Below are 23134 nucleotides of genomic sequence, written 5' to 3'. Positions count from 1 at the left end.
TGTTAGCAGAGTATCGAATATTAAAATCTTTTAGTGAACTGTGCCTAAAGATTTACTTATTCAGTGATCAAAAGTTGTTTAGCTTTATTTATATGTATCATCTTAGCTTAGCAATTCTACTCATTTACCCTTTGTCAATATTTATTCTATTTATTCTCTCACATAAATTGTACCCATGTTTTCTTTGTTCAGTCTCCCAAGGCAATAGAAATAAGAGCAAAAATAAGCAAATGGGACCTAATTAAGTTTACAAGCTTTTGTACAGCAAAAGAAACCATAACAAAACAAAAAGACAACCTACAGACTAGGAGAAAATATTTGCAAATAATGTGACCAGCAAGGGCTTAATTTCCAAAATATACAAACAGCTTATACAACTCAACAACCAAAAAACAAACAACCCAATTGAAAAATGGGCAGAAGACCTAAATAGACATTTCTCCAAAGAAGTCATACAGATGGCCAACAAACACATGAAAGTATGCTCAACATCACTAATCATTAGAGAAATGCAAATCAAAACTACAATGAGGTATCACCTCACACCAGTCAGAATGGCCATCATCAGAAAATCTACAAACAATAAATGCTGGACAGGGTGTGGAGAAAAGTGAACCTTCCTACATTGTTGGTGGGAATGTAAATTGGTACAGCCACTATGGAAAACAGTATGGAGATTCCTCAAAGAACTAAAAACAGAGTTGCCATATGGTTTAGCAATCACACTCCTGGGTATATATCTGGACAAAACTAGAATTCAAAAATATACATGCACCCCTATGTTCATAGCAGCACTATTCACAATAGTCAATATATGGAAACAACCTAAATGTCAACTGTCAATTATACAGATGAATAAAGATGTGACACATATATATAATGGAATACTACTCAGCTATCAAAAAGAACAAAATAATGCCATTTGCAGCAACATGAATGGACCTAGAGATGATCATACCAAGTAAAGTAAGTCAAAAAAAGAAAGACAAATACCATATGATATCAACTTATATGTGGAATCTAAAATATGACACAAACGAACCTATCTATGAAACAGAAACAGACACACAGATGTAGAGAACAGACTTGTGGTTGCCAAGGTGAGTGGGGAGGGATGGACTGGGAGCTGGGATTAGCAGATGCAAACTATTGTATATGGAATGGATAAATAACATGGTCCTACTGTATAGCACAGGGAACTATATTCAATATCCTGTAATAAACCACATGGAAAAGAATGTATATGTATGTATAACTGAATCACTTTGCTGTACAGCAGAAATTAACAGAACATTGTAAATCAACTATATTTCAATAAAATAAATTTTAAAAATTTTGCTCTATTTAATTTAACTACTCCTTCCACGTTTCTCAGAGTTATTGGGTACCTGCCTGCCAGAGACGTGAAGGACAGGGAGGTTAAGTGACTTACTCAAGTCATCCAGCAAATTCAGAAGCTGTGCCAGGGCTGGAGCTTTATTTGGCTGAGGTACTGTCTGCTGTTTAATTCACTAATCTATGTTCCTTTCCAGCCCATAGTGCCTAATTCAATATTTTGAAATAATAAACTTAAATGAACTACCTAAATGTCTTTGAACTTCCTCTGGGAAGGTGACTGATGACTTAATTACTGAGCCAGAGTTGTAATTAATTAATACACCAATTCCACAAAACTGGGTATCCCATGGTTTTATTGTCTTCTTCCATGCTGCCATTAACAAAAATAACTCTTGGGAATAGTTTTTATTTTAGGCAAATATACAAATTAGGATCATTTTCATGTTCTGGGTAGTTTTATAGAAAAAGGTGCCTATCAACTCAGCTATGTTTGGAGTTTCCTGTGCAATTAAAAGCTTGTTTCTTAGTGACTATTTTTATTTCACTAGTTTGCTATATTAGTTAATATTTAGGAGAGTAATTTCCATTATTTTGGCTTTAAAAATCAAAGTCATCGAAGATTCTGGAGTTGATTGGTTTAATACTCTATTATATAATATTTTATCCAAATATAACACCTGGAAATTACCAAGCTTCTAGTCAAGGCTGCTTTTCAAGAAATTATTGTAAAGCTCACTTATCCAGAAGTCACTTGTTCAATAACATCAATATTCAGCTTTTTAATTGCTAGACGCCCTCAAGATTTAAAAGATAAATTATTCAAATCATCTTTGTACTTTGCTCTATAAAAACTTAACTACTCTGAATTTCAAGGCATAAATTGTTAATTGGGGAAGAAGTACTACTAGTCTTAGTCCTGTTAAATTGCTATGGTCTGACAATAAATGATTAACAAATATTTAAGAACAGAAAAGTCTGGCATTGGGATCATTTAGTGTAAGTGAAAATAGGTTTAGACTTTTTAAAAAGGTTTGTGAAGATATCATTGGGTTACAAAATATGGCTGTGTCATTCCTGAGTCTGAATCTGAAGATGAAAAAAATATTTACTATTTTTTTAGAAGATTAAAGGATGTGTAAAGTATTTATAAAGATTTTCATTAAAAATGGCTTACATAAAAGTTTCAGGGTCTAAAGAAGCTATATATAGTTATATAGAACATTTGCTGATATGAAAGAATTCAGTCCATCCACATTAAAGTAACTGGGTAACTTTTCTGCCACCTGCAGCTGACTTGCAGAAGCTAGAAATAGGACTACATTATGAATATCACTGAGTATTCTAAGTATTAAGATGTTTTATGAATTAGATAGGTGTGGTACCACTTCCAGTTAAGAGTTGATGACATGGAAAAAGAAAGATTTTAAGAAACTGGTTCAAAGATTCATATCAACTGCTTAGATTTAAGATTAAAATTGTAGTCTCCGGGGCATCAAGTGTATTGTATTTGCATGATAAGAGAAATACTAAGCATTCTCAAGAGGTATCTCTTTCTTCCACTGCAGAACCAAGGTGATGGTCAAAACTATTGTCTCAAAAGAAAAATCAGACTAAGAAAAGAGAGAATGAGACAGGATTTTTAAATATTTGGAAAGTTATTTTTGCCTTGTTTTGGGGGGGCTTGTTTTGTCGTGAATGAAATCCAGCTTTCCCCAAATCTTGGAACTGTAATGATTCCAACTAACCCCTCCAATCAATTTTACATGGTATTAGCCAAAACAGGGCATGTATCTTTCAGGTCAAAAGTAAATGCCAACCTGTTCATGTTCTGCCCTTCAGTATGGATAGGCAGTATAAGATATTGACAAGAGTTAAAATCTTGTGCAGCCGTGAGTGTAGACTTTTATTTTTTTCAATGATTTCTACTGTTGTTGCTCAGCTTATAATTAATTTATCTTTTAAGTAACTTATTCCTTTATAAAAAGTATAAAATTTGACTTCAATGAAAAACAGAATTCACTATATGCTTAGATAAGTTTATTTATAACTCTACTTTTCTGAATAATTTAACTGGTAGATTCATGAATGCTCCCTTGGACCAAGAATGCAGGAGCCTAGAAGGCTATCCGCCATGGTACAGAACCATCATATATCTTTGTTCATTTTGCAAAAAGCAAAAATAAAAAACAAACAAACAAATAGATCCACCAAAATTAATTGAAGTGTGATGTCTTTGGATATTTTTTTGAGAAAGCACCAGGCTGACTACAGTTAAAGTATAAAAAAATGTTATTCTGTGACTACATTTATTATTAAGTCCCATATATCTTTTTAAGGTCTTTTCCCCTTGTTTCCAGGTTCACACAAGTTCCTAAACGCATTTCCGTATTTCTCACACCAGTGTTTGCTTCAATGGGGTCGACACTAAGCAGTTTCCTCACCCACCACTGTACAGATTATACAGATATTTTAACTATAAGAACATCATTTCACTTCTTTGTAAGTGTTAAATAATACTCATCTCATTCTGACCCATTTCCCTTGATGAGACTGACAAGATAAAACAGCAGATCTTACTACTGCTCAAGAATATGCAGCAGCATCTGCTGTCATTGTAATTCCATGCTTTCTAGCTAATTCTCATCTTCAGCAACTTTCATTGCAAAGTCTATCATTATCCAATTCATGCTTCCAGAATCATTGAATGGGAACTGCAAGAGCAGATCAGGTTTAGTGAAGTGGAAAAAAGAGAGGCCAATTCACAAAATATGTCATAGAACCCAGTCACAACACACATTGTTCAAAAGAACTAGATCACCTACAATCAATAGTAAATTAGGGAACTAGTGAAAAAAGTTAATGGAACAAATAACGTATCTATAGTTAAGGAATGTTTTTAATTTGGAAAATTATGGGAAATTAATAGACTCTCTTGATGAGTCAACTGTATAATGCATTTGTCTACAGCATTGTAGATCCAAAGGTTAGGGCTCGATGTAATATATGTGCCTATATGCCTAACTTTGATGATCTGATGATTATTATAGCTTTCTGAGATGTCAGACCATGGTTTGAAAAGGCATAGCAGTAGTCAGTCTGGATAAATTTATAATGGCTTATCACAACCTGCAAGACATACTTAAGGTTTGGAGGAAAATAACCTCCTATTTTCACCACACACACACACACACACACACACACACACTCACAAAATGATGTGAATTCCTGTAACTCTTCTCATGTCCCCATGCATTTGACAGAGAGCAGTGACAAGACTCCTAGGACCAAGAGTCATTTCTGTGATTAGTTACTACATTTTTCAAAACTTAACTTGGGAGGGTGAAAATATCTTAACAGACCAAAAATTCTTCAATAAGTTTTCATGGCTAATGCTTTTTATTAAAGTGATATACCTCACACTGGCACTATATAATTGCTTTAGCTCTGGGATATTCTGATCTAAATTCAGCTTAGAAAATTGATTTAAAAGTATGTGGAACAAAAAGGCTGCCTACCATTTCAGTAAAGTACAAGAATGTTGTTGCCATCAAGCCATCAGCCACTGCAGCCACCCCTGACAATTCAGGATGGAAAAAATGAGGATACTGGCCCTAGATAGTTAAGATGCATATCAAAGGAATAATTTCAATGAGCCCAGACTCTTGCATCTTCCCATACATAGCAAAGCACTAAATTCACTAACTTGAGATGTTTGTTTTTGTGTGTGTGTGTGATTAGCAGTAATCTTTTGATGTTCCACTATTTTTTTTTTTTCTCCAGCAAAACCTCCTACATACCTTGGCTCCTCCCTTCCCTCTTTGGGACACTTCCTCAGAGCTATCTGAGAGGCTGCCTCCCAGGCTATAGTCCTCAGTAAGGTCCTTGAACAAAACATAACTCTCAACTTTTAGACTGTGCATCATTTTTTCCTTTTGACAAGTACTTGTTGGAATATCTTGGCCAAATTTTACAAGACCAGTAAAGTTATTCTTGTTTTAATCAATGTGAGTATAGAAAGAATTACATTTATGAACTACATATTTCAGAACTAACAACATATTGCTGTTGTTTTCATTTATTCTAGGATATATTATAAATGTAAATTATCATAAAATGTAACATAGTAGATACATATTTGTGAGTATGAAATACTTTTTTTCCATTATTTGTTGAATATAAAAGATGAACATTCATCAAAGACACCATTCAGGTTATCTGATGAATAATTAACAGTCCACACTTAGAAACTTGAAGTTCCAGGGGGGCAGACCACTTAGAATGCCTATAAAGGTTATCTTTAGAACTTGCATAGGCAGACTATACAACACATCACAAACCACTGAAGAGGAAATTCTTCAATAATTCACAACACTGCTCATGTTAGAAAATTCTAGTACAGACTCTAAGGACCTTACCAACTCAGATACAGGTGCTTACACATTCATCCCAAACAAACGTTTTGTTTGTTTTATCCTCCATAACAAACAAACAAGCACACTTCACTTTTATTAACTGTTCATATATTTAAATAGCATTAGTAAGTTCCATCTTAATTTTTTTTTTTTTTTTTTTTACTTATAAAGGTTATAAATGAAGAACTTCTATTTCCTGAAGAAAGATTTAAAAACACAGTCTCATATGCTCATACTGTTTCTACACTGGTCACAGTACCTCTAAAAAAATCACTGGAGTCTCTTTAAAGTAAGCTGTCTTTTCTGTCATTAGAGACTGTTAAGCTTTTCAGAGGTAATTCTCTATTCTTCAGCAGTATCTTTACATTTTTGTTCACCGTAACTCTATACAATGTAATAGTATACAATTTTTTAATTAGAATACTATAATTCTAGTAAACTAGTTAAGTAGAGAGTAAAAATACTCTGTACTCAAAATAGACACCACCACAGCAAGTTATTTTCCCCAATTGAAAACATTCTCTAGCTCAAATTGAAAACAAATGACATTCTGGAGCAGAATTTCTTTATTTTCTTTCTTTTAAAATTTGAAAACACATAGTGATGATGGGTTTTTGTCTATTACTCAAACTTTCCCTAAAATCCCAAATTCTCTCCTTAACGTTTGCCATCTGTGTTGTGCTGGATAGACATAGTGTAAATAACCACGTGTAGTGATGTTAATGAAGAAACCAATAATCCTGTAATGAATTACTTCAAAAACAAACAAATAATAGGTCTTTCACACTTAAGCTGTTAACTTCTGTCAAGACGGTTAGTTTCCCTCTGAGGAAACACTGAACCAGCTAATCACAGTCTCCAAGAAGGACATTTTATGTTATGGTTCTTGAGATAGTTTGCTTGAGAATTTGGCATAGATACACTCCTTTTAAAATATGTATTTAACTTTTGTCGAAAAGAATCAGTCTACATACTTCTCTTTTATTCTCATCAGGGGTAATCAAGACACCCTCAAAATAAGCCAATTTTTCAAAACATGTGAAAACATCCAGGGATAAAAGGATCAGTTTAAATGAGGAAAGACTGAGTCATTACTTAAAATGTTATGTTTAATTAAAAACAAAATATGTCTCTAAACTCAAAAATTTTAAGAGTTCAAACAAAATTAACAATGCAAAAACCTCATAATTAATATATTAACTTATTAAGTGCCTACTACATGATATCATGGAAGCAAAAAAACAGTGAATTAAAATAATCTAATTGTTTAAAATTCATGACAAATTAAAATAATACTTTTACCTTAATAAAATCTTTTAAAAAATACTGGCTTTGGTTTTAAACCAAATATGAGTTTATTTTCTGTACTTGGGCAGCTTCTTTGTTTGCTTATGTCGGTAGACTGGCTGGATTCTATATTGTGGGTCTTAACGTTTACAGATGTTTACCCACTTATCAAAATAAATGGCTTAGAAAATAGAAACACTAATGCTACAATAAAAATCACAGGTCCCTTTAGATTTATGGACTCTTTTAGTAGTGAACCTCTGTGCTTATATCATGTATTCATAGGAAAGAACGGCCAGAATTAATATAATTAATTTTGCTGACTAGCATGGGCCAGGCATTTAACAAATATTATCTCTAGTTAACATGACTATGTTTTGTTATTGTTAGGTTTAAACCATATGAAATTTTTACTGCTGAAGGTAAAAAATGGTTAAGTATTGAGACATCATTATCTCCACTGTACACAATATGACTCAGAGAGGTTTACATGGGCAGCTGGATTGCTTAGCTCATAAAGGGCTGGGCTGTAATTCAAACCTACTATCTTTGACACCAAAACACATCCTCCATCCAAACAGGAAAGAGGATCCTGTGACTTACTTTTGAAATTTTCATTTTCTATATTTTTAGTTTCTAAATTATGGGGTGGGGGCAGAGAACATGTCATGTGGACAAAAACCTATGGAGATAAAAAGTTGAGATGTGATCATAACTTTTAGAGAATTCTAGTCTTTTTAGTGACTATTAGGACATGGCATGGTTGATTTCTATCTTATTTCCTTCCTCCATCAATTAAATACTTATTTCCTTCCTCCATCAATTAAATACTTATTATTCCTACTCTTGCCAAACACTGGTCTAGATACAGTGGATATAAATGTGGACAAACCAGTCAAAAATCTCTGTCTTGAAGAAATTTATATCCTAGTAGGGGGACAGAGACCTTAAGCAAATAAGTAAAATACATATTCCATATAATGATAAATACTAGGAGAAAAGGAAAGCAGAGAAGGAGAATGGGAGCACTGGATTTGGAGGGAAACAATTTAAAACAGGGTCATCAAGGAAGATCTTAGAGTGTAACATTTGATCAGAGACTAAAAAAGAGAAGAGGCAGCAAGCACATGGAATCTGTATCAGGACATATTAAGCAGGGAATGGCAAGTGTAAAGGCGCCGAGGCAGCAACCAGCTTGATACATATCAGGACAGTGTTCCTGAGACATCTAATAGCAGATGAAGTCAGATAGTAAAGGGAGGTATAGCTGGAGGAGGTCCTGGTCACTGAGGGCCTTATAAACCATTCTAATGACATTGACAGCCGATGGAAACAAGACATAATCTGATATATTTTAAAAGCATTACTCTGACTACTGTGTCGTGAATAGACCATAAACAGGTAATACCAAAGCAGGTAGACTGGCTAATAAATCATGTCAATAATGTAGGCAAATGATGCTTTTGTGGACCAGGGTGACGGAAATGGAGTTAGTGAGCAGTAGTCAATTAAAAAAAAAAATTGAGTATACTTTGAGGGGAGAACCTGTAGGATTTGCTGATAGACTGGGTATATAAGGAAAACAGAGGAGACAAAAAAAAAAAGCAATACCTATAAATAAATCTGTCTTTTTGTACCAAATATGATGCTACTTTTCATATGATGGACTGGCACATTTTGCTTAGCAGTACTGACCAAGGGAAAAATGTTACACTATTACATATCAAAAGAAACAAAGAAAATATAGACTACCTAATTCACTAAGTGTTAAGGATAAACATTCATGGACCTTGGAAGAAACTTTCTTTAACATAGAATAAAATTTTAATGCAAAAACAGCCATTCATTGGGGAAATGGACCAGCAGATATAATTTCATTAAAGAATGTACTACATGACTGAGAACTCCTTGAGGGAAAAGGTAAGCTTTTTTGGCCTCAGCCTAATCTATCATATCTAGTACATAGTAGGTGTTCAATGGTCTTTTTTAAAAAAACTAATTGAATCCGAATTTTTCAAATAGAGGTCTCTTTGTTAGGAATTACATGTGTTACATGCATCTGAAATTTTCTGTATTTGCTCACATATGACTATTTGTAGCTATGTCCTTATGTTTGTTTTTCAATGAATATATTATTCTTGTTTTAGAATTATCTGGATACAAGCCAGAAACAAAGAAGGTACACTATCATGCAGAATCATCTTTATCTTTTCTAGACTTACTCTTGAGGGCAAGAAGTGTAGCTAGCGCCTCCGTAGCGCACCTTACACTGCAGGTGCCCATGGAACATTTGTTGCGCTAAATTGAATAATGAAAATACTATTCCAAATGCAAATAAATAAAGACCCTTTACTTCTAGATAGTCTCTTCTATAAAGCACCTTCATTCAGTAATGCTTTTTTTTTGCTTCTCCCTGTAATATCTTAGTTCTCCAGTTAACATATTGGTCTGAAATTGAATGACTTATAATCTGGTAGAACGAATTAAAAAATGCACAGGACTAAGATTTATTTCTTTGACTACTTTAGACCTAGTTTCTCCCGAGAAAATCAAAGGAATTATACTGCAGAAATCCATACCAGAAAAAAAATAAGGCCATTTCACTGACAAGAAGAATCACTAAAGGATACAAACATAATTTCACATAATTTCTAGATATGTTTAATTCATAGAAAATAATACAAACTCAGCAAAGGACATAGCATTTCACTAAAGTAATTATTTTATTCTAATAAATAATTTCAGAATTATAAAGTTCATAGTTAATAAAAAAAATAATTATGATTTAACTTCTGCATAGAAATTCATGAGGTCAAACAGTAATTTTAGATATTAAGTAATTTTATATAGTAGATACTTTAAAAACATGGAATACAACCCCATAATAATTCTTAGTGGAATGTAGTTAAAGTACTAATTTTACAGTCTATTAGTACTATAATAACTTGGATAAACAGGTTAGCAGATAATTTTTTCCCATTGTAATAACATTCCCTAAAACTGCAGTGATTTATTCCTATGAGTCCAGTGATTTAATTCAACTTTGAATTAACTATCTTTCTATAGTTATTCTGAATACTTTATATTATTAACATATATTACTTTACTATATATTATTGTACAATGTATAATTGCACATACTTTAAAACATGAGACCTTATAACAATCATTTAATAGTACTGCATTAAAGTGGGGTAGGAAAAAAACTTGCAACTCTGTAGTATTGATTTCACCATCTAAATTCTGTAACCTGGGGAAACCTGAGCCACAGAGAAGTTATGCAACTTGCTTAAAGCAAGTTGGATAAAAGCTGGACCTAGAAACTAGTGTAGACTGTAGATTCCAATCAGATCCTTGCTAATATTTTTTTACATCAGTTAAAAAAGTAATAAAGTTATAATCCAAAAAGATAAAAGGAGACATAGAGAGTAATAAAATATTCTAAAACTTGCACAAGTTAAATTTAGCAGCTTATTAATTTTTTATCAGGTAATGGGAAAAAAAGATGCGTGAAAAGAACAGTCTTAACACTCAATATATGCAACTATATTATAATGTAAATTAGATCTTGTTGACCATGAAATTTTTGATTATATAAATTAGGAGTATGATTACCTCCTATATTAACTGCCATATAAAGTAATATCTATGAATAGTAAACATTAGATTTTTAAACTCTGAATTTTTAAAATAAATTCAAAGTTGAAAATCTGGTAGCTTAATCAAGATTTGGAAACTGATGGAAATAATCTTATAACATATATGCTTTTAGAATTTATGCAGTATTTAATAAAATAATGCTACATTATTTCCCTGTGGAGTTTTCTAAAAGTGCATGTGAATTTTTTTGCAAATTTGTTAAAAAAGCCATTAATAAAAACTTTGAACTGAGAAAGGGTATTACTATAGAATGAGCCTATGCTTTTCTAATGATAAAATGAGTAGCTACATGTTTTTGTTGGTTGCTTTCATTTGTTTTGTTTTGATTTCAGACTTTGTTTTAACCTGGGGTTGGTAAGAGTTCTTGACCTCATATTTTGTCAGCAGGGCTAAACAATCCTGAGGCTATCACTGACAAATTTAAGATTCAAAGCTCACAGAAGGCAAAGAGTAAAGAGAAAAACAGAGTGAGTGCGGAGGGTAAAATAAAGTAATGTGAAAAAAAAAAGAGAAAATGAAGTAATTTTACATCGGTGGTAGAATGGAATGAATTATGCATCAGTCCTATAAGTTATTGATCTTGACCTAAAAGTTAAAAGATCAACAGGTAGCCACACCCATGCAGACAAGAATTTTTCTAAATAAACCTTTTTAAAAATGAAAGTTTGGATTAGAAACCTAAAAGAAGTTACTGTACACTGCACTACAGGTCTTCTAAGACACTTTCAATCTAATGGAATGACATAATCATCAAAAGTCCTTAAATAAAATATCCAGGAGTTTCTTAATTTGCAGATTCTCTTGAAGTAAGAAATGCATGCAAGGCAAGTGCTGAGTTACAGACTGCTTAAGGTGGGAAGGAGACTGGCATCAAGTGGTCCTCTGCCCCAGGGAATCCTACACAGAAATGATGATTTGCACTAAACAGTAGAATTTGAGTATTTAGTCATCACACTGTCCAATACTGTCCAGATTTACAAAAGACACTACTGTCCACTACTGTGATCTGTGTTCAGATCACAAAAAGCTCACTAATTAAGTGATTCTGTAGATTAGCTGAGACCATGACATCCAGGTGTCATCATATACCTGCCTCCAGTCAAGAGATAAGGCTGTCAATACCTGTGTCCTTAAACTGGGCCTTATGCAAACATTCTATGCAGCTTCATTGCCATCACCTACTTGTCAGCAAAAGGAAAAAGAGTATAAACAAGCATGAAGTCCCCACATACAGCCAGTCTCACATTTCTGCAATACATTTCTGCTTGCGGTACAGAGCTCCACCGGCCTAGAGCTGTAAGAAAGGTGAAATGAAGCAAGAGATCCAAGCAGCTGCTGAATGCTGAGCTGAAGTGAGATGCCGGAAGCAGGATGAGTGACAGAGGTCACTTAAGGGCACACAAGAGCCCAACGTCGACAGGGGTTGCACAGCTCTGGCATCCTGTGAAAAAGCAGTAGATGGAACAAACTGATGTGCACACATCAGGAAGAAGTAGCTGACTCTGAGCAATGGTGCTGGGCAGGCTAGGAGGTGGAGAGACATTGCGGCACACAGCGACAGGCCTTGCAAACCGTGGCTATAGCCACAAACCAAAGGACAGTCTTCACATGTATACAGCGTCAAAAGGACCACTTTAGGTACACCCACACCCACTGAAAGCAGTACTGCCAGTACTGCCATCTAGTCATGAAAGGCCACTAATGCCAGCTGTTTGACAACACCTGAAGTTAATGAATTACTAGACATATATTCAAAATGGAATGATTATTTCATTAACTTTGGACCTAAAAAAAGTCATATTTTGAAAACACCATATATTCTAATAGAAAAACTTTTTTTTAAAGTGTATAATGGCCTGTTATTAACACAGTGCTTCTATGGTAATAACTATGCTTCATTAAGATGCTTATTTGTTTTTAAACTATTAGTATCTCTCTGTTACACTGAATCTATTGATGTAGCGTTAGAGATAATATTTGGGTTGAGTACAGGACAAAATTAGGAAGCTGCTCACAAGGTCAATACTAGGAAGTCAATATGTTGCCTTGGAGAAAGAAAACACAGGACCAGAAGCTTTTTACAAAGAAGAGTTGTGAAACAACACCAAGTCCCTTAGGGTGACTGTGAGTTGGGGCAGAAAAATGTTGTGGTTATAACTCAATGCTGAAGGTTTTTAAGAAAAAGAAAATAAAAGGACGTTTAGATATGAAATACACTTACCTTGGGTCTCACTTTTTCAGTAAGTTTTCCTGATATTTATTGAATTAAATGTGAGAAATGGCTTAAATGATAGCACAAAAGATTCATGTAAAGCACACAGAAGAATGTTTTGCCTGAGGTGTTGAAAGCTCTTGAATAAAACTAGTTCACGAAGAGAGGACGTGGAGCTCAGGCAAACAGTAGACATTTAGTAAACATTCCCTGAATGAATGAAGAAGCTGAGATAGCTTAGATACAAAGCAAGAGTGACAGGGACTGGGGCCTCTTGAAAGCTAAAGGCCATTCTGAATGGAAACTAATAAGCAGAGTTCAAGGAAAATAGGTCTTCCCCAAATCCCGGCTCTCTAGGTGGTCTAGGTTCCACTGAATGGAAAGGACCATTAATCTACTACAACTTCTGCTTTCTTCCTCCTCTGACAGCTGCTAGTCTTTCTACCTTCTTCCTCCAGAAGAGGCCAGAAAAGGGTACCCTGTTGTTGGTTCACCTCATTTCTTCCTCCAGTTAGGTCACCATGATGTTTTAATTCCCCCTCCCCATGTTTCTTTACAGTGGAGGGGAGGTAGACCTGTCCCTGCCAGGTTGGTCCTCAGGGATGGGACGGAATGTGCCCCACACTGGCAGGGGAAGCATGCGATATGGTGTTCAAGGGATCCACACACCATCATGAAACGATGCCAGTCGAGGTGCTGGTGTTAGGGGGGGCGACCAGCAGGAAGGAATGGAGCATGTGGCTGTACGGAGGAGTGCACTATGGGAATATGCCTTTAAGAGTATGTTAAAAGTTGTGGTGTTTCACCCTGATAACAAGGTTGTATATAGAAAGGAGAGAGTTGGAAAGTGTGTGTGTCGAAGAAAGACATCCAGTTTTGTGGATAGGATATAGTTTTGTAATGAGGATATGGTTTTGGTCAGGGGATATAATTCATTGGTCTTTGTGAGTTCCTAGATGTTGGATATATGTGTAACTTTGGGTTCTAACAGAGCTGGACAAAAAACACTTTCCCTACCAGGCTATTCAGAGCTATGGCCAACTCTGAGGTAAAGAGAAAAGAGTACAGTCATTCAAATGTATAAATATATGAGGGTCTTTCTGAAAGACAGTGCACTAATAAATGGAGAGATTACCACACAAGCCTATCCCCATCATAATAAATATATCAAAAACATTTATAACAGTTTTATGTACCACCCGTCTTACAGTAAGAATGATGGCCTGGGTGATCTTTCAAAGGATCTTCTAAGTCTTAAAGTTTTCTGATATCATTCAATATTAAAAAGGTTAACCACCAAAAGGCCGTACGGGTCTTAAAAAGAACACAAATGAGGCCTAATATATATATGACTCTGTGGCCACATCCACCCTAGGAAAATAAAGCAGATACTTGAAAAATTTACTCACTGAGTTTAAGGAAAGGAATCAAGGCACTTTGGGCTCACTTATCAACTGGACATTTCTTTTGATCTCAATATTATGCTTAATTTCTCTAACATTTGGTGTGTGTAGACTCAGCATAACTATAAAGACAAATACTGTCTGAATATGGGAAATCCCAGTGGTGAGATGAAACCCATATCATTGTGATTTCAGGAGAAGAGCTGTTTTCTGAGAAGTACTGATATAATTTCATTTCACCAAATAAATATAAGCTATAAGGTGAGACTGTCAGGGACTCTGTTTATATATTGACATTTACACAGATTAACAGCAATCATCCTAAGCCAATATGTAGTATAGTGAAGAGTCCAATTCCGGTGAGAAAGACCACTTATTAAAACCCTGCTTGTAATCACCTAAGAATAAACATATTCCTCAGAGGATGACTTGCATACAGTGAGGTATTGGTATTCTCCTAATTTTATTCAGTTATTTAAAGATTCAGTCTCACCAGTGAATAATGCACAGGTTATTTTTTCTTTTTGATTCCTGTTCAGGAGAAGAATGTAAACAGTCATATAAACATTTCGTTTGGGGGAAAGAGCTAATGAGTCCAAAATACTTGTAAAGATGATGCTTTCTGAATCATTGCGAAAGCTAAATGGCACATATGCTTATTTGGTTAAAAAAACTCTTTATCTAATAAGACTGGCATCAGTGATTCATAAAATTACTTCAGTTCAAATTTTAGCTCAGAGGCAAGAGGGAGATGAATAGATCTACTAGGGCTTCCCTGGTGGTGCAGTGGTTGGGAATCCGCCTGCCAATGCAGGGGACACGGGTCCAAGCCCTGGTCCGGGAAGATCCCACATGCCGTGGAGCAGCTGGACCCATGTGCCACAACTACTGAGCCTGTGCTCCAGGGCCCGTGAGCCACAACTACTGAGCCCACGTGCCACAACTACTGAAGCCCTCACACATAGAGCCCGTGCTCCACAACAGAAGCCACCACAATGAGAAGCCTGCGCACCACAACAAAGAGTAGCCCCTGCTCGCCGCAACTAGAGAAAAGCCCACATACAGCAACGAAGACCCAACACGGCCAAAAATAAAATAAATAAATAATAATAAAAAAAAGATCTACTAAATAAAATCCTCGACACAGCTATCCACCTTTCCGCTGTAAATAATGACTGACTACTTCTAGCAAAGTTAGGTCAGTGCACTAATAATCTAAATAGAGACTACATTTTAAGTGTCAGCTGTTCTGTACGACCAAAAAGGAAGAAGTCAGCAGAGGTGACTAGCAACTTGTGGTCTATAGTCATTTTTATTTCTTAAATAGCCTATATGTCTCCTTGACCTGAGGATTTCCAGGTTCTTTATTCTATAACATGAATATAAGTTTTCAAAATTATATCTTACCAATGCTACCTACATAATTAAAGCCTATGGGGATACTATTAGGTAACAATCTTTCCAGATAATGTTAAATTATCTGATGGATCATTTCTCTGAATTTGTTTTATACTTCTTTTCCTTTAATACTTCTGTTTTAAATATCCCTGTTTTTACCATTCTTTTTCTGGAATGGCTTCTAGACAAGTGGCCTGTAGGAATTGTAGTTACGTATACTAAATTAAAAAAATAAGAATACAAAACTGCATAAATGATTGCAGCAAAATTAACACTTCTAAAACAGCCCTGAGTGAGAGAGTGGCATGGACATATATACACTACCAAATGTAAAATAGATAGCTAGTGGGAAGCAGCCACATAGCACAGGGAGATCAGCTCGGTGCTTTGTGACCACCTAGAGGGGTGAGATAGGAGGGTGGGAGGGAGACACAAGAGGGAGGGGATATGGGGATATATGTATATGTATAGCTGATTCAATTTGTTATAAAGCAGAAACTAACACACCATTGTAAAGCAATTATACTCCAATAAAGTTGTTAAAAAAAAAAAAAAAAGCCCTGAGACCAAAAAGAAGAAAACTGACTGCAAATGTGTGTTTAGTATGTATGTGCAGAGGCACTGAGATGTTGATAGAAATGCTGGCAATGACTCATATATGGAGCTAAGGGAACCTGGGCAAATGAACTGAATGGAGATCAAGAATATATTAGAAAAGTGCATGAAAATATAGGTTTAAAAGGCTGCCAAATGCAGAATTTCACTGAAACCCAATTGAGACTACTGAAAGTTTCAAAAAATGGTTATTCTCATGCTCTATTCTTGAATATAAGTTGTTTTCTAGACATACATATACCTTTTGTATTACCTTTTGACTGATATATTTAGAATGATATTATGATCCCAAACATTCATTACTAGTTTAAAATCACAATGCCCTTGAATATACCACATGTTGTCTATAGTTTAAAGACAGAGAAAAGAATATAATGTGAAGAAAAATGGACAAAATCAGTACATATAATTAAAATAATAATGTACTTATAAAAAGAAAATTATTTTTGTGTCTCAGAATAGGCCTAGTTCCTAAACTTATTAGTTATTTGAAACAAATACTTTTCTTCTGATATATATGTAACTCTGAGCTGGGATTTTCTATTTCTGGTTTAATCATACCTTTCACGTCTTCATCCTCAATTGTTGTATTTGAACTCTCAGTTGACTCCTGTTGAGAAGAAAACATATTTAAAGTTGCAAACAATGAATAGCTTGACTTTTCTTTTTCTCAAAAAATTAGCAAGTGATATACACATCATGCAAAATTCTTCAGCAGGCTGTGCGCATATACCGACATGCAAATGTACAAATACGTTACGTGGTTTTAACAGAAATAAAAATGTCAAATGCTGCAAACATTTCAAAAAGGGAGTACTCTGGTTGCCTAATCCCCGAAGCACGATAAATCAAGGTGACTTGTAGAAGCAGTCAAAGTATGCAACTTATTTTAAGAGCTGTGTAAGGATGTGTTGTGTTACAGTGCCCCATAAGGTGTGCTTTCTCTAAGTATTTATGAGAAGTTGAATATACTAGCCTAATGAATTTGAACCTTAAAAAACAACATTTTTTATTCCCAATTAATTAGTAATTAGTCCTTTCTTTGTGTAAGGCACTATATCAAACAATAAATTTGTAGGCTATTTATCAGTCTGACTTCTTTGTAGAGAGAAAAAGCATTTCATTGAATCATTTGATGAAGAAGCTGAGATATGGTGAAAGTGCTTTCAAGAAGAATTTCCATGTTTGTGATCAGCACAATGGAATTATATGAATAATTTACTTTCAAGGAAAAATCAGATTTTTTTCATTGATTTCTAAATTAGAAACTGGCTTTATTGATAAGAAACTTGCTCCCATAATGAAAAGACAAAGCTATTTCTCTGTAAAACTACAAATGATTAATAAGCACAGTTAAAAGGACACTGTAACTGCCAGTATTAAGACACGTTCCTTAAAATGGCTGACACATTTTTCCATTAATAATGTATTAATAAAATATTTCTAGCAAAGAAATTTAGTAATATTCGTAAGAAAGACACAATTTTCTACTTGGAAAGGCTACTGCCAAAAAAAATTGGAGACTTCTAATCAATAGCTAAGTGTTCAGCAATGAAAACAAATTTTGGAAAATGATGCAAACACTAGTCAGTGTACTTTTAGAGACTCAATATTCAAAAAAAATGATCAATTTATACAACTATGATATATAATATTTAATCCAAAGGGACAGACTAATTAAAGATATATCCAGAGTCTCCACAACATAAAACGAAAGCAGAGTCTTCATGCATTTCTTAATGTGACCTAGTATTCAAATTTAAACTCAAGATGAGGATAAACCCATGCACTGTAAAAATAAACTAATTCATGTAAGCAGGAAATATCATGCAACAACTCTTACAAATGACATAGCTAGAATTATCGAAGTGTCCACTCCAGCTGCTATGCTTGGTCTTTCACTTGCTAATGATATTGAAAATAATTGTTCACATGTGTGATGCTCCTGACTACCTCGAGTCTTTTAGGGACTTAGAACATTGTAAGTGTCATGACTGTAAAATACATCTCATATTAAGGAACATAACATTTCATGGTTTTTTACTTTAGTGATTTTAATATTGACCAACTAAATGTTAGACCAGAGGAAATGTGTTTTCTAAGACTTTAACACTGTAGATAAGAGTAAAGAAAGGTAAGACCCATGACTATACTTAAAATTTGAAAAAAGTCTGATGAAGTATTTTTCCCTCCCCTTAGAGATATAATAATGGATGAGAAGTAACAAAGCAGAAAGATGGAATACGTTCGGGAACTGCCTCCTTTCATCCTACGGACATGTATACAAGTACTGTTATTTAGTTAACGTGCTATGCAAACAATTTACAATGGATAGGAAACATCACAGTCTTCTTTCAGGATAAGCAGTTACATGTCTGTTACTGAAATGCATATAATTCAACAAAAACAAACATACTTCACAAGAAGTGAAACTCCCTGATTATCCTCAAATCCATGCCAAACAACAAAAACACCACAAACAACAGGGAATTAAAAGAAAACAAAAAGCACACTATGACAACAGAATGAATAAAATTCAAAAGCAACATTAAATTTAAACAAATAACTAGGAACTCAAGTTGATTTTTTTGAAGATAGTGGGATGATATAGCAAGAAATTCTAAAATTTCATGCAGAACACATCTAAAGTACAATGCAGACAGGCATGGGGGGAAAAACCAGATGGAATTGCTTAAGATACACAGTCATCTCGACATACAGACTTGTTAACTGGACTTTTACTGACTAATTGCACCACTCATTTCTCTTTCACGATGTCATTCATTTTTGTTTTCAAAGAAATATGTGTATAGTTCCAGATAAATTAGGCCCAAAAGAAAGTATGGTAGAAAAGGGTAAGGGTTTTCTTTCCTAATTTGAGATTATGAATTAAATTTGCTTTGGATATTTGATGAGATGTGTAATCTTATTAAAGCAAGATGATGTTGATTCTTTCTGAATACCTTGTTTCCATCAGGGTTGTGGATTACAGTAGTTTGGGGCTCCTGAGTGAGAACAAAATAGAGAAAGAAACAGTTCGCATTGGTAAGTACATTCTTAACTAGTGCAGGGACAGAGCAGAGTGAGCCAGCTGACACAACTAAATAGTGACAAGAGCTTAAGCAATGTTAACTACTGTCAGAGCTTGCAGCTGACAAGATCTCTGATGAAAGATCTCCCTGGTGAGCCCATGAGATACAGCACCTCAGTACCTAGCAGCAGCATGCAAAAGACCTTATTCGTGATCAGCATACAGACAAGGCTTTGAAGTTTGGAGACCTAAAGAGGCACTTGCTGTTTCACAAAGTCCTATACCAGATAGAGCTTTCCTTTCTTCTTTAACAAACAGCCTGTTAATATCTGTCCCATAGAAAACTGGCCAAGGGCACTGGAGATTAGAATTTTTTGAGATGACCTCAAAGTCTTTGTGAAGATATTTTTCAGCTGTATTAATCTGAGAACGAATTATGGTGTCACAATACACAGATAAATACCTTTGGAAAACCTAGAATCATTGGACGATGCTTAAAAAGGGGCTATCCTAAAGAATGTATTTCAAAGTCCATAAGAAATTCTGAGAAACATTGAAAAGGTTCTAGAACTAATCATATAAACACTGTAATTTGAGACACATTGCTGTTAAATCCCATGTTAATTCATATATATATATATATATATATATATAAGAAATTTCTGTTTTATAGACTTACATGAAAGATTTGTTTGTAAAGTAGTTTTTCCATGAAGAAAATATTATTTTTCCTATTACTTTCTACTAGAAAATTGAAGAAATATTCCCAAGTGGAAAATAACAGTCAAATAACTGATGTAAAAAACGATTCAGTGTCAATACATCAATGGCATTCTTGGCACCTTCATTACATGATGTCTTAGCAACTGGGAGTTACTGCAACCCATGGAGAATGCTCTTCAGTCATAAGCACTCTGCCCACTGGACTATCTCATCTCCACTACACTTTATGCTGAAGTACTTAGAAAGCATATTTACTGCCGTCCTTCTTCCCTTCCCTGGCTGGAGGTATGATCAACCCTGATTTTTCTTCTAGTAAGTAACCTGCTATCTTGATGTGTCCTTCCTTTAAATGTTTTTAAATTGAGCCTTCTGGTTAACTCTAGTGGGACAATCTCCCTAACATTTTCCATTCATCTGAAATTAACAGTACAGAGGACAGTAAAAAACCATTAACATTTCTGAAACTCATAAATCAAAACATGGAATAATTTGGGGAAAACATTATGAAACTAAGAACACTGAATGCCAGTATTCAAACCTTGAATTTCAACATAATATGGTCTCAAAGTGTTAAACTGATTGAGTTAATAGTGTGAATTTGATAGAAATGGACAAAACTGATTCCCATTGATAGTTCAAAGCTCTGTGCTATGCAATTTCATCCTTTGGATTAAAGTGAAACAGTGATAATTTAATTTAAAACACAACAAACAAAAAGCTTTAAATTATCCAGTGCCTCTTTATCTCAGAAAGTGAGGTCTTACAAAGCCCTGCTGTCGTAATAAGAGGGAAACGGGAGCTCTGAATAAGGTCCACATTTACTTTTGTCTAGTAGTAATCCTCTTAGCTCTCCTTGATGTCAACAGTTGCGTCAGGAAAAGAAGAAACCGCTGTTTGCATATCTAGAGCTATCATCAAAAGAAGAGCTAAGAGCAACCAAAGCGTATTCTACGGTATTTCTAAGGCAGCATGCAACACTTTTAACTGAAGACCATAGCTATCGTCAGTACAATGGTCAACAATGAAATGAGGTCATCTCATGTTAGAAACACACTGTTTGACAGCTACCTTAACAAAAAGAAAAGAACTTTTCTCATATCTTAGAAAGCAAAAACAAGAACAAAATCCAAAAAAATAAAAATAAAAAAAATGTATCTATATAGTGAAAGCAAATGAGAGAAACAACAAAAACAGTAAAGAACTTAAGAAGGGTTACAAAGAGTCCAGGTATACCAGCGCCGGGGTAGGAATATTTTCTTTGGGGCTGGTTACCACGTTGGCTTTGTTGTTTATCTGTAGGTATGCAGAAAATAGAAACAGAGATGCCTTAAACCCCTGGGTAGCCAATGTCTCTATACACAGCATGTCTAAGTGAAGATATAGACATGAAAATAAAGAGCCACTGAAGATGAACGTGAAAGACACGGTGATGACTGACAGGAATTATGATCAATTCTAGTCTCTGATGGTCACATCCAGGCTAGGACTGTGTCTGTGATGGTGGAATGACAAAACGGACTTGGCTGCTTTGGCTGTGTCACCTTAGCAAACAGACAAAGAGTTGCTTCAACGGAGCTCAAGTCAAGTGTCAGAGCATGAAATAAATGTAAACATTTTCATACTCTTCAGGTTGGATTCTGTTGCCCAGCTTCCAATTTTCATTGTTATGAATACATTCCTTTTTTCATTTGATTCTTGAGCCTGAAGTCACACATAGACTGTCTTTCTCTGGGGAGCCATCATCATTTTGTTTAGTAGGTATCAAATTAAAAACTTAGGTCTTCTGATGAAATGCAGGCTTTATAGTAAAATATCTTAAAATGATAAGTCTGGGTCTCCTTTAAAAATACATCTTCAATTATAAATGAGCAAATTGAACTCTTTACCATATTCTGGATGCAAAATGACTTTATTTTTCACAATTGTTTGAGAGGAAAACACTATGTATTCTGTCAAATTACTGCTATTGTTGAAGACTATTTGGTAATACCATTCCCTTGCTTTAACATAATTGGTTTTGACCTTAAAGAAAGCTCATTATCACTATGGAAGCCACTTTGTGAAAACAGCTCCGAGGATCAATAAGTATTGTAATGGCCCAGAGAAGACTCTGTTGACAAGTGGCAACTTGAAACTACAATTGAGTTTGGTTACTAAAGAATCAAAGACTGAAAAGTAATAATCAACATTCATTTAAACTCATGCATGACATTGTGATTATCAAACAAATATAAATTAACATTCATTTTCTTGCACTATATTATCTAGTTATTTTCTTTACATATTATTTTCTAAAAAATACATCCCATAATTTTAGTATAAATGTACTTAAGGACTTAAAGAGAAAAACATTCTGCATAAAATAAATGAATACCAAATGAATATTTATAAGCAATTACACCAATTTAATTGTTTAGACTTTCTAAGAATTCTTTTCTTTCATATTTTATACCTACAGATCATATTGAAACTGACACTGAGAGGAAGACAGAAGGTCCAAAAAATTAACTTGGGTACATAATATTTTACTTTTCTATTCATTCCTATTTGTGTGACTATTTAGTACCAGTATTATTTAAATACACTAAAACACTGAGCTCTGTTACATGCAAGAAAAGAGAGAAAACTTGGTGCCCTTTACTGGAAAACTCTTTAAATATTAGACCATCAATCTATGTTTCATGGATAGTTTAAAATTTTTCTTTAAATAGAAGTGTGCAGAAGTTAACATAAATTTGTGCAATAGCCAAAAAGAGATAAGAGATAGTGGAGTTTATTAAAGAAGGGTCAAAATTCAGTATTCAGTTTTGTACAGAATATATGAGAAAAGAGGAGGGACACACATGCAAATAATTTCCTATTCAGGAAGAATGCTTGGTAAAACACAGCTGACTTCTTATCAAATGATCAGAAGTGTTTAAGATTAAAGCCCACAGATATTTAATATAATCCATTTAGTTTGTATCAGTGATTGCAAAGAATGAAAGAGGAATGTACTGAGATCTTTTCTGTTCTGAGATATGAGACTTGATTTTTTTTCCTAGGTTGTGGTTGC

General features: G+C 34.4%; 1 protein-coding gene across 8 annotated transcripts in view; it reads right to left on the bottom strand.

Moving 5' to 3' along the window:
* CAMK2D (calcium/calmodulin dependent protein kinase II delta) overlaps window positions 1-23134 on the bottom strand; it is a gene marked incomplete at its 3' end in the record, with an annotated part of 288766 nt that overhangs the window by 17976 nt on the left and 247656 nt on the right. For 5 of the 8 annotated variants that reach the window (XM_082611548.1, XM_082611541.1, XM_082611543.1 and 2 more), the window contains exon 14: window positions 16887-16935. In XM_082611548.1, coding sequence (XP_082467674.1) covers window positions 16887-16935 — 49 coding nt within the window. Of the gene's footprint in view, window positions 1-16886; window positions 16936-19288; window positions 19331-21312; window positions 21373-23134 lie in introns of all 8 variants that reach the window. The other 3 variants (XM_082611545.1, XM_082611546.1, XM_082611547.1) reach the window with 1 other exon arrangement.

Source organism: Mesoplodon mirus, assembly GCF_964341445.2.
Source record: "Mesoplodon mirus genome assembly, chromosome: 2".
NCBI classification, from domain to species: Eukaryota; Metazoa; Chordata; class Mammalia; order Artiodactyla; family Ziphiidae; genus Mesoplodon; species Mesoplodon mirus.
This window is presented reverse-complemented; position numbering and strand designations above follow the sequence as displayed.